Source organism: Thamnophis elegans, chromosome 4, assembly GCF_009769535.1.
Source record: "Thamnophis elegans isolate rThaEle1 chromosome 4, rThaEle1.pri, whole genome shotgun sequence".
NCBI classification, from domain to species: domain Eukaryota; kingdom Metazoa; phylum Chordata; class Lepidosauria; order Squamata; family Colubridae; genus Thamnophis; species Thamnophis elegans.
Genome location: NC_045544.1, coordinates 40622728 through 40634948, shown reverse-complemented (window position 1 = coordinate 40634948; position 12221 = coordinate 40622728). Strand labels below are relative to the sequence as shown.

Genomic DNA, 12221 nt, shown 5'->3' with positions numbered 1-12221 from the left:
TCTCCCTTGTTAAACAAGATGGTTGTTAAGTAAATCACACCTGATTTATGGCCTTTTTTGCTATGATTTTAAGTGAATTACTGCAGTTGATGGGTGAATCATGTGGTCCGGCTTAAATGATGGTCATAAAAGATGATCACATGGCCTCAGGATACTGCAACCATTACAAATACATGCCAGTTGCCAAGTACCCCCAACTTGGATCACATGACCTTGGGAATGTGGTAATGGGTCATAAGTGACCACTTGTCACTTTTTCCAATGCCATAGTAACTTCAAATGTCACTAAATAATTGATTTTAAGTCAAGGGCTACCTGTAGAGCAGGGATGAAATCCATCAGCTTCTGACAGGTTCTGGAGAACCAGTAGTGGAAATTTTGAGTAGTTTGGAGAACTGGCAAAGACCAGCTCTGACTGGCTCCAGAGTGGGGAGGGAATGGAGATTTTGCAGTATCCTTCCCCTGCCATGCCCACCAAGCCACGCCCACAGAACTGGTAGTAAAAAAAATGAATTTCACCACTGCTGTATAGGTTTCATTTTCCAACAATAAACTAGTGTAAGCAAGAATTTTCAGAAGCTGAAAGATGGGTGTGTAATATGCAGTTCCACCAGATGTGGTACTAAAAGAACTCTGAGAACTCTAGCCAGAAACATTGGATCTTGGGACTTGTAGTTCAGCAATATCTACAGCAACAGGTTAAATACCCATTTTCTAAAATGTTGACTGAAAAGCTTTTCACACCCTGGCACACATTGTTAGCTTTGTAATTTTACAGCTTAGCTAGTGGCAGCATTCATGAATCTTTATTTATGCGGTCATACCTATAGATCTTGTTCTATCTTAAGATAGGGATTAGTAAACTATAGCCAGGGTGCAAACATTCCTTAGCTCATTTATGTGGTTTTTGGAACCACTCAATCAAATTACTATTTCTGAAAAATGATGGCCTTTCTTTTAGTGTTTGGGAGGGAAAAAACTCATAAAACTATGATGGAAATCTTACAATTAATTTAACATGGTTCTAAAGCCCCCTCTGAAATTCTGTGGGTAAAAATAAAAATTTCAGATCTGCCCATATTTGTGATTGTCTCCTCCCCACTTTGTATTCCTCTGCAAACCTCAGCCTGCCAGCTTAGAGCAACAGAGGTTCTCCCCGCAGTAAAGGAATATTATGTAGTTCATCTGGTATGGTTGCTTGATGACATAACTTTCCTTCTGCAGAACATACTCCATTCTTTTTTTTAAAATGATAGCATGGAGCTAATTAGTAATAGTGGTGTAAAGTTATTTTAGACTGTCACTGCTCTGTAGGTACATGACAGGAAAAATTATATTTTCAGGAGTTAAAATAATGTTAGATGTGGTGGCATTCTCCAAACAGTCTCAACTTCTGGCTCATTGTAGATCTTAAGCAGCACGGGAGTCAAGATTGAATCCTGTGATTAGTATACCAATCTATCATTCATATCTAGCCAAATAAAATGATTATGTGGTATATCAACCCCATCTAAAGCAAGCAATCCAGAAAGATACCACTGGTATCAAAGACATTTTCCAGGAGCAGAACAAACATTCATTCCAAGGCATTCTAGGCAGTTCCAGGATCAAATCTGTATATTTTTAGAAAGCTAATGAATATTGTGATGATACATACCTTCAATAAGTGCAATAGGAGGGACTATGCACTTTAAATAAAATGAATATAAATAATAAGAATCATGAATCATTTAGTGTCTTAATACTTTTCTAAGAACAGATCAAGCTGAAAGGTATAGCAAATGATATAACCACCATGGAGACTCTGTATAAGAATATCTTAGATGGTTTTAACTACTTCCTTCCTTTCTCTTGTTTCCTTCTAAAACCTGTAAAACATCCTTCTAAAAACCTAACACTGAATAAGTCCATCAGTTTGAAATCTATACTAAGTCTTCTTTTCTACTTGTAAGAGTCATCCAAAGCTTCATATCAGATCTCCCTGATTTAGCGTTAGCTATTTAATAATTAATGACTTACAATTTGCAACCCTTAGCAATCAATAAAAATGAAACTAGATGATTCAGTGTTGTTTTCTTAATACTTTTTATTGAAAGAGTCTTACTCTAGTTGTAAGGGACTAAACAACTATATTTGATGTGACATTAGTAATAATAGTAGTAAGTAAGGCACTAAATTATATTTGATATTTGACATGACATTATCAGAACCTCCAACTAGGCAAAAATGATTGTTTTGACATGTAAAGGTTAATCTACTAGAACCTCAAAGAGCAAACCTAGGGCAAAACTGACAGATTGACAGATTCAGAATATATTCCCATCACTGTATTAGTTTTTGTTAACTTTTTCACCTTTATATGAAACAAGATGCCTTAGCTAGAGGTTGTGAGTGTTTGCGCTTGACTTATACATTAGTTAATATAGTATATTAGCCTTGTTGTTTTTCATTAAATAAACATTTTGCATGTGAAATGTAATTTGAAGTATTTCTATTAACATGTGCTGATTAAAAATAGTATAAAGAATTTCGAAAATGGCAAAAAACCTACCTCAGTAACTCCATTATAATTCTTCTAGAACTTGTAAGCTTGCTTTAGTAACATGTAGCTAGCTGGTTTTAAACGGGTCTCATATATTTTATTTGCTTTAACATGCTTCAATGTGTTCCAGTTCCTATAAGTGGTAAGTATTGGAGAAATACAGTGTAAAGTTGACCATGTAATTTTTTTGTTAAGATATATATGACATAAATATATGAAATACTGTATTTATTGAGACCTTGACTTCTTATTTGTAGCGCAAATTTGATTTAATAAGGCATGTATAGAATGTAATTTAATAAGGCATGTATAGAAGAAACCTTCAATTGAATGCATTAGGGGTTAAGGTTTGTGGAAGGCATTCATAGGATGCAGTAGGGTCTACAAGCCCTATTTACTGTGTTAAGAAAACAATGTTGATGACTCTCTCCAAGCCATTCTGAGGGCATTATAATCAATGTATAAATTAAGGTGTGCACCTGCAAGTCATACATGCTCTGTTACTTATAACAATAAAAGCTGCTTATTGTGATGCTTCAACAATCTGTATCAGACAGGTTAGTCTATTAATTTCCAAAGATATATGAATTACTGCAATGCCGCAGTCATGAACCAAACAAAAATTGGCAACTTTTCTGAAAATTGTTTTTCTCTACACTTTAATTAACTGGTATGAAGATAACAGAATATTTAAGTTTAAGTGAGCCGGTAGAAAATTGGGAGGCACAAAGGTAGTTAAAAACTTCTCTAAACCCAAAGAACAGTGGTATGCAATTATACAATCAGTTAGTATCATGGGACTTAGAAGTTGAACTGCAATTATAAACACTTTCAGGTTTCTCAGTGTATGAATCAAAATCAGGCTTTTATTCAACACATACCCGTGTCTATTCTAACTCAGTCTGAAAATTCAGTTCAATCAATTTGAAGTCTCTGAGTGTACATTTTGAGCATAACTTCTTTTTAAAAAGTACATAAAGATGATGCATATTTTTATTTTTATTTGGCATATAGCCACTCCAATTATGAACCATCTGAACAGCTTAGAGTCCTGCCATGCATTAACAGAATTAAAAGATCTAAGAGCATAGAACTGAAAAACATAAACATTCACAAACATTTAACACAACAGTAGAAATGCTGAGTAGGCATTAGAACCCACAGTCATTCACAGGGAAGGTCTCCCTCAATTCACATTTCCCCAAAGGTCTTCTAAAGTAACCTTGCTTTGCTTTCTTTCATAAATATCAGTTACTGTTGAGCCAAATCTCTAAGGGGATGTTGTTCTTGATCTTGGGGGGAGGGGGGGTCAATGCTGAAGAAGGCCAAAGAGAGGGATGCCTTTCTTTAAGAGGGGGAACATGGAGGGAGCTCCCACTTTTCTATTAATGTGGGGTAGCTGCTTCTTGATTATGCTTTCTTTTGTAAGAGCCAAAATAGCATCCAGATCTTTGCAGAGTGCTCAAATGAGCTCATGAGAAGATGGGTTGTAGCAGGAATATTTCAGTTTCATTGTTGCTGAACACTCTTCCATTCTTTGGGCTCTTATAACCACAGATGAAAACCACACTGCAACGGCAGAGTCAAGTCGTCTATTAGATGTGCCTCGTTATCTCTGCGAAGGAACAGAATCCCCCTACCAAACTGGCCAACTGCATCCTGCTATCAGAGTAGCGGATTTGCTGCAGCATATTAATCTCATGAAAACATCTGACAGCTATGGTTTCAAAGAAGAGTACGAGGTAACAATGTCATCAGTTGCTTTTTTACCTGACCTAGAGCGGAGAGTTCCTTTGAGAGTAAAGCTTCTTGATTGCAAAGAGAGAGAGAGAGAGTTCTTAATTACAAGAGCATGAAAATGAATATTTCATGTGGTTATATTTTTTTAAAAGACCATTTTCTGTGTGCCATGAATCAGTGGAAAATTCAAAAGCATTACATGTGAACCAGAGAGCTGCAAAGAGTGAAAAGTGTCGAAAACACATCTTCCGCATAGAGATATACTCCCTTTTTAAGGACAGGTTTTTCCCTCAACATTCCTACGCAGGATATTATATAAACCAAATCTTGCATGCAAAGGTCATTTGTGGAAAAGTTTCCCTTGAAGGATCTATATGCAGCATCAATATTTATACATTGAAAAAAAAACCCTAATCTTCTTTGTCTATTTGATTGATTGATATTGGTAGCTTTTTTTAGCCACCCTGATCAAAAGACTGTGTAACTTGCATGGTGTTAAAAGAAAAAACACAGCAGATAAAGAGGTAATAAATCAACCTTCTTCCCAATTCCTATTCCCAAGAATTGGGGGAGGAAATCTGTATTTTAAGATATTCTAAATCCATGATCTCTGGGGGGTAAGGTATTCAAAAGTTTGGGGAGTAAGGAACCACAGAGAAGGATAGTTGTCTGTCTATGCCCTGCTCCCAACTCTGACTTCAGAAAGAGGGTGGACTGAGAGGTTCTCATCAGGCAATGAGTTCCAGTTCTGGAAAGACCAGTCAGCCATGTACTGATATGTGTCACAAGCAGAGACATCTTGGACAAGTTGGAATGAGAAGTGTATGGCCTATCTAGACCAAACACAGATCCCTGAATCCTGATTCAGAAACTCTGGTTTTAATCTTAGTTGATCAGATAGTTTTACAAAGGAAATATGTATATAACTTTTAGCATTTGATTTTATTTTTTGCTATGTGAGTTACTAATTCACTTTATCCACATAAAACAGAAGTAGGTATGACTTTTTAAAACATGTTTCATTTGTTTGTTTGCTTATTCATTGTGTTACAGAGAAAGGCAATATACTGGATAAATACTGCAATATATATTTCCTGATGGATCCATTAACTACATGGGAGATTTTTTTTAAAAAAAAAACAACCTTGTTACCAGTAATCCCAAATCACTGTTATATGATTCCAAGCTCTTGTTGTATGCAATATTTTGCCATGTAATTGAAATTATTTTACGTTTTTATAACCTATTTTCAGTTGTTGGCTTCAAGAAACGCTACATTTGCTTTTTATCATTGTGCTGGAAATACAGGTAGTCCTCAACTTATGAATAGTTGCTTAGCAACCATTCAAAGTTATGACATCCCTCCCCCTAACAAAAGAGACTTACAATACAGTTCCAAAGTTCTGACAATCAGCATCACCCTTTGTAGTCAGGTGCCCATATTTTGGGCACTCAGCAACTGGTCCACATTTAAAGGCTTTTGCGACATCCAGTGGTCACATGGTCCCAATTTACAATGTTTTTGCTAAAAACTGGCATTTGCTTCCAGTTTTTGAAAAAAAAAATCCCAGCACTTAATGACCATGGTAATTTGCTTAATGACCATCAGTAAAAAGATAAAACCATGTTGGTTACATGGTGACCCACTTTATGACTATCACATCTTATGACCATAATTGGTAGGCATAAGAGAGTTGTAAGTTGAGAACTACCTGTAATTATTTAATTAAGGAGTATTTTTTGCATGACTGTAGTTTAATCATTTTATTTACATCAGCAGTATTACTCAACCTCAACAATGTTAAGATTTGTTAACTTCAACTCTCAGAATTCCACATCAACCATTTTAAAATTGCTGAATTTGAGAAACAGGGGTATTAGGATTCTTTTTTTTCCCCCACCACAAGTCTTCTTGTGTTTTCTAGAACGTTTCAAAGTGCCAGCACTGGGTTTGTTTCTGCCTGGCAGAATATTTCCATGTATTTATACTAGAAAAAGCTATATATGCTGATATCTAACTCCAGCAAAATAATCAAACTCAGAGAAACGAAGAAACCAACTGATGCTCTAGCAATGTTAATGTAAAATGTGTCAGGATGAATAAAATGCTAAAATAAATATAAATTATCTCTTTATTTTGAAAGAGTTTCTTTGAAGGACAATCAGCTTCATGGGATGTGGCCAAAAAGGATCAAAACAGAACGAAGAATAGATATGGGAACATTATAGCATGTGAGTTAAAAACAGATAATCATGAAGATGAGTGTGTTACATCGCTGATTGACAAAACCTAGACAGCCTATTATTATGTCTACCCATCCTACACAGTAGTAAGTGATGTGTTTCTTGGTGGTTAAAAATTGGAATATTTCTCCCTAGCCTTAGTTCATTGCTTTAACTACTCCATAGCATTGCCTCTGCCAATGCTGAAGAGATTGATAGAGAATTTTTTTGTATTTCCCAGAATCATAGCATAGAAAGGACCTTGCAGAATATTTATTCTGAGCAATGTAGACAGATGGCCATTCAGCCTCTCTTTTAAGCTCTTCAATCAAGGAGAGTCCATAACTTCCCTAAATAGTCTGTCCCATTATTGAATGGGAAGTTGCTCCTGATGTACAACCAAAATCTCTTTTCTTGTAAGCCCATTGTTCCACACACTGCCTTCTGAATCAAGTGTGAACAATTTGGCATCTGACAAATATTGAAGAAAGCTGTTATGCCTTACCAGAATTAAATATGGCCAGCACCATCAATAGTTCTTCATGAGTTTTTTCTTCTGGGTTCTTTGTCTTGATTGCTTGTTTCTGGACATGCTTCATATTCTCAGTATCCTTGCTAAAATGCACGAGTTAACACAATGTAATTGTTGTCTAATCAACCAATAACAATGAGGAACAATGATGTCTCTTGATACTGATGCTATATCTGTTGATGCAGTTTAGGATTGCATTTGCTATTTTGAGAGCCCCATCATATGTTTGCCTCATGTTCAGCTTGTGTGATCCACCAAGCATGAACCTTAGTATGGTTCACCTTCCTATACCGTACACAAATGAAGGACTTTGCATTTGTCCTTGTATAAACCATCTTGCTGGTTTGCTTTTTCACAAATTTGATTGTCGTATTTTTTAACCCTAATCCAAGTAAGTTATAAACATATTTAGCAACGCCTAGAAAATAGCTGCCTGGTATCCCACTTGATACTTCTAGCTGGAGTGGAGCCATACAGTATTATTTCAAAAGTAGCTACAATTGGGGCCATATTTCCCTTAGAAAAGAAACTCCATTGGTTTGGGGTCATCATTGAGAAAGACCTCTTGCAGTCTTTCTGCTCTTAGTGATTTAAAACCAAGGCAGGTTCTAAAGTGTGTATATCTGTTCACTCATCTCATTCAATTGTTCCACAGAGTGGATACATTTTTTTTTTTTGGCTCTAGCCTTCCGTGCAATTTTAGATACCCTTTGAGGTTTCCCTGGCATTTTTGAGCAGACTGGGAAAGGGTCACCAGCATTACAGGTCAAATGGAGGGCGGGGTCTACTTTTTTCTTCCTTAAATAAGGGAACCTTTAGCCTTTACATTTCACTCATTTGTTTCTGCTGAATATCATTCCAAAGACGAAACCCATTTTTTTCAGATGATCACTCCAGGGTGATATTGCAACCTGTGGAAGATGATCCTTCTTCAGACTACATTAATGCTAATTATATTGATGTAAGTAGATTGTATATCTTGTTTTTTTTCCTTTCCATCTTCTCTCTGTGAAACATTTTGCATGCAATTCCAATGAACTGAATGAGAGCCTTCTTAATATTATGAACAAAATGTACACTTTTCCTTGTCCTCCGTCCTAGTACTCACTGACATTGTTGTGCTTTCTTTCACATCTGACTTTGATTTGGGCTGTAGATTTGGCTGTACAGGGATGTAAGTACCACTATATGTGAATAACAGCATCCTGTTATGACTATTTAATATAGTGAACATTCTCAGTTGCTTTACTGTTCTAATTTTTTATTACTAGATATATGTGCATGCCTCATTAATGAATTTCATTTATATATCTAGTCTTTTTAATGTTCCTTTGTGCTCTTTCTCTTTTGCTTTTACCTACATTTTAAAAATATCCTTAGTCTTTTACAGTGATCATGAAAATCATTAGCTAAGTCAATAAAACCTAATCCTTACAAGACTCATTTTTGCTTCTTTTATTACTCTTTTCTTTTTTTGCATTGTTTAGTAATTTTTATTTTGTATTCCATTATTTTTGTGTGAGAAGCTGGATAATAGAATATAGTGTGTTGCTCTTGAAAAGAAACCTACTGATGGCCTGGAAGGGATAAAGGGAGGGCTAGAGTTGTCTCCTGTTCTCAAAGGGAATTCATTTAAGCAGTATTGCTCCTCCTACTAATCCTTGACCCTCATATTTCTAATGTAAGACAAGAATCCTCCACTTGCAATAAAAATGAAATAATAATAATAATAAAAATAATAATAATAATAATGAGTTACAAATGGTACGAAGCTTACAGTTTTGGACAAATACAAATGAACATATGTGACCATGAAAGCTATAATGGAATAATATTTTCCTAGACTGTAGTCAAGGCTTATATTTTTTTGATAATCTAATTCAATGCAGAATTTCAAAATATCTAATGTGTGTCATCAGGACTGGTGTACTTAGAAAATAGTTTTGTAGACGGGTGCCATTACATGAATAGAGCAGTGATCACTTAGGGGATACACCCCCAATAATTTTAATAAAAAGGATTTCATAGTTACGTCCCTGATAATTTGAATGAATGCATGTGCAAGATTATGAGTTAGAGAACAATATTAATCTGTGTTTACAAGGCCTAGATTTTATTTCAGGATTCTGCTGAAAGCTGTCATCTAACTCCTTGAGAGTTTCATTTCTCTGCAAGAAAATGTTTTCTCTCCCTGTTTTGTAGTGCATTCTCAGGTTGATCTAGAATTTTGTAGGATTTTTGCCCAAGAATCCTGACTTGGATTTTGTCTTAGATATTATAGCTATGCAGCAATCTTGATTTTAAAGGGTGCCACTAGTCAGCTGGACCTTAAAGTTGGTATATATTAGTTCATGGTATTTCCAACAGATAAGAGATGCATCTGTACTCTAAATCACATTTTCTGTTTAAATGCAGATCACTGCACAGGTACAACACACAACTCTGTTTTTTCTGAAAATCTCAGGTTATTATGGGACTTGTTTTGGATGTTAAAAAACAAGGAAGCCACTGGCTGGTAGGAACATTAGTGGCTAGTAATAAGCATTTCAATGCCATCGGCTCTCAAAAGAAAGTTAATATTTGCAGTACTATACCAAATCCATAATTCTTAATGATTTCTCTTCATTTTAAACATCCATCAAAAAAAGGTGTATTTCCTGTCAAACTGAGTAAGAAGTGATGGAAAAACTGAAGAAGCAATGTTTTATATATATATATTGCTTTATAAATGCATTTGTCAATAAGGCATCTTTGGGGATTCTTTTTCATAATAACTATGTGTTCCTTTGACCAACTGAGTGCAATGTGTTTAGTACATGATAGTTATACAATGCTGCTTCTAATCCTACATTTAAGCCATAGAATCACTGAGGATAGCATGTTTAAATGTGCTAATAGCATAGTTATTTGTTACGGTAATAAGACTAATTCCTTGCCTTCCCAAAATTCTATCATATAATTAGCAAAAACCTTGTGAAATAATATTCATAAGATCCAGTAATATTTTTCTTGTTTCATATTCTAACCATTAACCAATCATGATTAATTCTTGTTTACTTGATTTTAGCTAAGAGATCAACAAATCCTTTTTTTAAAATATATGTATATGGAATCCTTCCCTGCATTTCATAATTGTACTATAGAGAAAGTTCAGTAATGGCACATATATGTGTGTTCATCTTAAAATTATGTGTACACACAATTTCTTGAATTCTAAACTTTTGTTTTATGTAATTGCACAAAATTGCAGCATTGCATGTAGATTTGCAATCTGTACACGCATATACATTGTCCAGCTCTAATTGTTCAGCCATTCTGCTTACTCATTATGGCTCCATTTTTTTTCTGGTGCATTCATAGTGAAAGCTTTTGCTAATGGCTTGGTTGTTTTGTGCTTAATATTTAAAATAACAAACAAAACTTTGTCAATCTGTATTTTTTAAGTGAAGGCAAATCTCATAGGTGCTTAGAACAATTTCATAGTTTTACTGAATTAGAACCAAAAACAAATTTGAAATTCAATAAATGACAACAGTTATGGATTTCAAAAAATGGAATGATTAGGAAACAATGAACCACTTCATTTTGATGTACACAGTATATGTTTACAGGAACTTTTTGTTTGGTTCTAAGTGCCATTGTCCAAAAATAACATTTTGAAATCAGCTGGGCTTCTTTCACATCCAACAATGCACTTTGATGTTCTGGAAATGGTTGAAACTACGTTTTTGAATATGGTAGATTGGATTAGCCACTACCAGCCTAGTTGTAAAGAGTATCTAGGAATATTTTGGTATGCCTTCATTTTCCCTATTTGGTTTGATTTTTAAAACTTACATACTGTTTTAAAAATCAACCTATATTTGTTTTTATAGGGATACCAGAGACCAAGTCACTACATTGCAACCCAAGGTAAGATTTTGTGGAAATATGTGCAGAACTGTAAAATTCTTAATAAATGTTGTACGTTAGGCATGATTTTCCAAAGTGCTCCTTTGGATGTCTATTTCACCAATACAGATAAAAAAGAGAGAAAAATTTAATCTCTATTTTTGTGAATTGGGTGAGAGAGAGTCTTGTTTGTTAAATGCATTTATATACTGCTACCATCAAAAATGACTGTTGAAAGATAACATAAGTAAGCATTATTTAATTTCTGAGAAGTTTGGATTATAAATTAATTAGCATGCCTATTTTATTCAGTTAGTTTTCCACCAAAAATGGGTAAAGAATTGCAGTGGGGAGGAATCCCGTTCAATTTCAGTGGTGTGATCTTGGAAAGAAGCTCCATGCCCTACAGAAAAGGAACCTTGGTCTCTGATGCTATCCAGTATCTTTTATCCATGGTGGCCAACTAAGCACCTTGGTAGATACAGGACATGTGAACACTAGCTCTCTCCTGGTTGTGGGTATTCAGAAGAGGCATATTGTTTGTGAACCAGGATTTAAGGCACAATGACTGATATCAATAATTCTATAAAACTTTGCCTATAAGAAAGAAATATTAACAAGAGCTAATGAAAACAAGACTTATGATACATAAGTACCAACATTCAAAATGGAGGGCCAACACAAATCTAGGCTTATTTCACATCCAACAATTCTCATATTTTTCCAACATGGAAATAAGACAGAATGCTTGTTGGCTTATAAAAAATCATAGTAACAGACAATTAAGTCAAATAATAAATATTGTGCTAATCTTTAGGGCTCTGCAATGCTTCTTCAAAGTATACAAAAACTTTTTGTGTTCTTTTCCAGTAGTATAAGTTCTCATTGGGAAACATGAAGCTGATTTAAAGAGTTGCTAATACCTGTGTTTTCCCGAAAGTAAGACAGGGTCTTATTTTCTTTTGATCCCCGAAATAAGCACTTGGCTTTATTTTCGGGAAGGTCTTATTATTTTTGAGGTGCAGGAGGTGGCGAGCGTGGTCACCTCATGGCTGCTGCTATGTTGCCATATTTTCAGGGAAGGCTTATTTTTGGGAAAAGGCATATTTTAGCGCATGCGCTCAAAATCCCAATTGGGCTTATTATCTGTGGAGGTCTTATTTTCAGGGAAACAGGGTAGATGCATTACACAACCTGAACAGGATGATTTTCCATGTGTTAATGAGCCCATTCTAAAATTCCATTAATTCTCAGATATTGGGTTTTGTTTTGGGGGGTTTTTTGCACTAAAGT

General features: G+C 35.0%; 1 protein-coding gene across 5 annotated transcripts in view; it reads left to right on the top strand.

Annotated features, from left to right (window-relative positions):
- PTPRK (protein tyrosine phosphatase receptor type K) overlaps positions 1-12221 on the top strand; it is a 434312-nt gene that overhangs the window by 397643 nt on the left and 24448 nt on the right. For all 5 annotated transcript variants that reach the window (XM_032215027.1, XM_032215025.1, XM_032215026.1 and 2 more), the window contains 4 exons: positions 4100-4284; positions 6427-6514; positions 7922-7998; positions 10913-10949. In XM_032215027.1, the coding sequence (XP_032070918.1) occupies positions 4100-4284; positions 6427-6514; positions 7922-7998; positions 10913-10949 (387 nt within the window). The remainder of the gene's footprint in view (positions 1-4099; positions 4285-6426; positions 6515-7921; positions 7999-10912; positions 10950-12221) is intronic.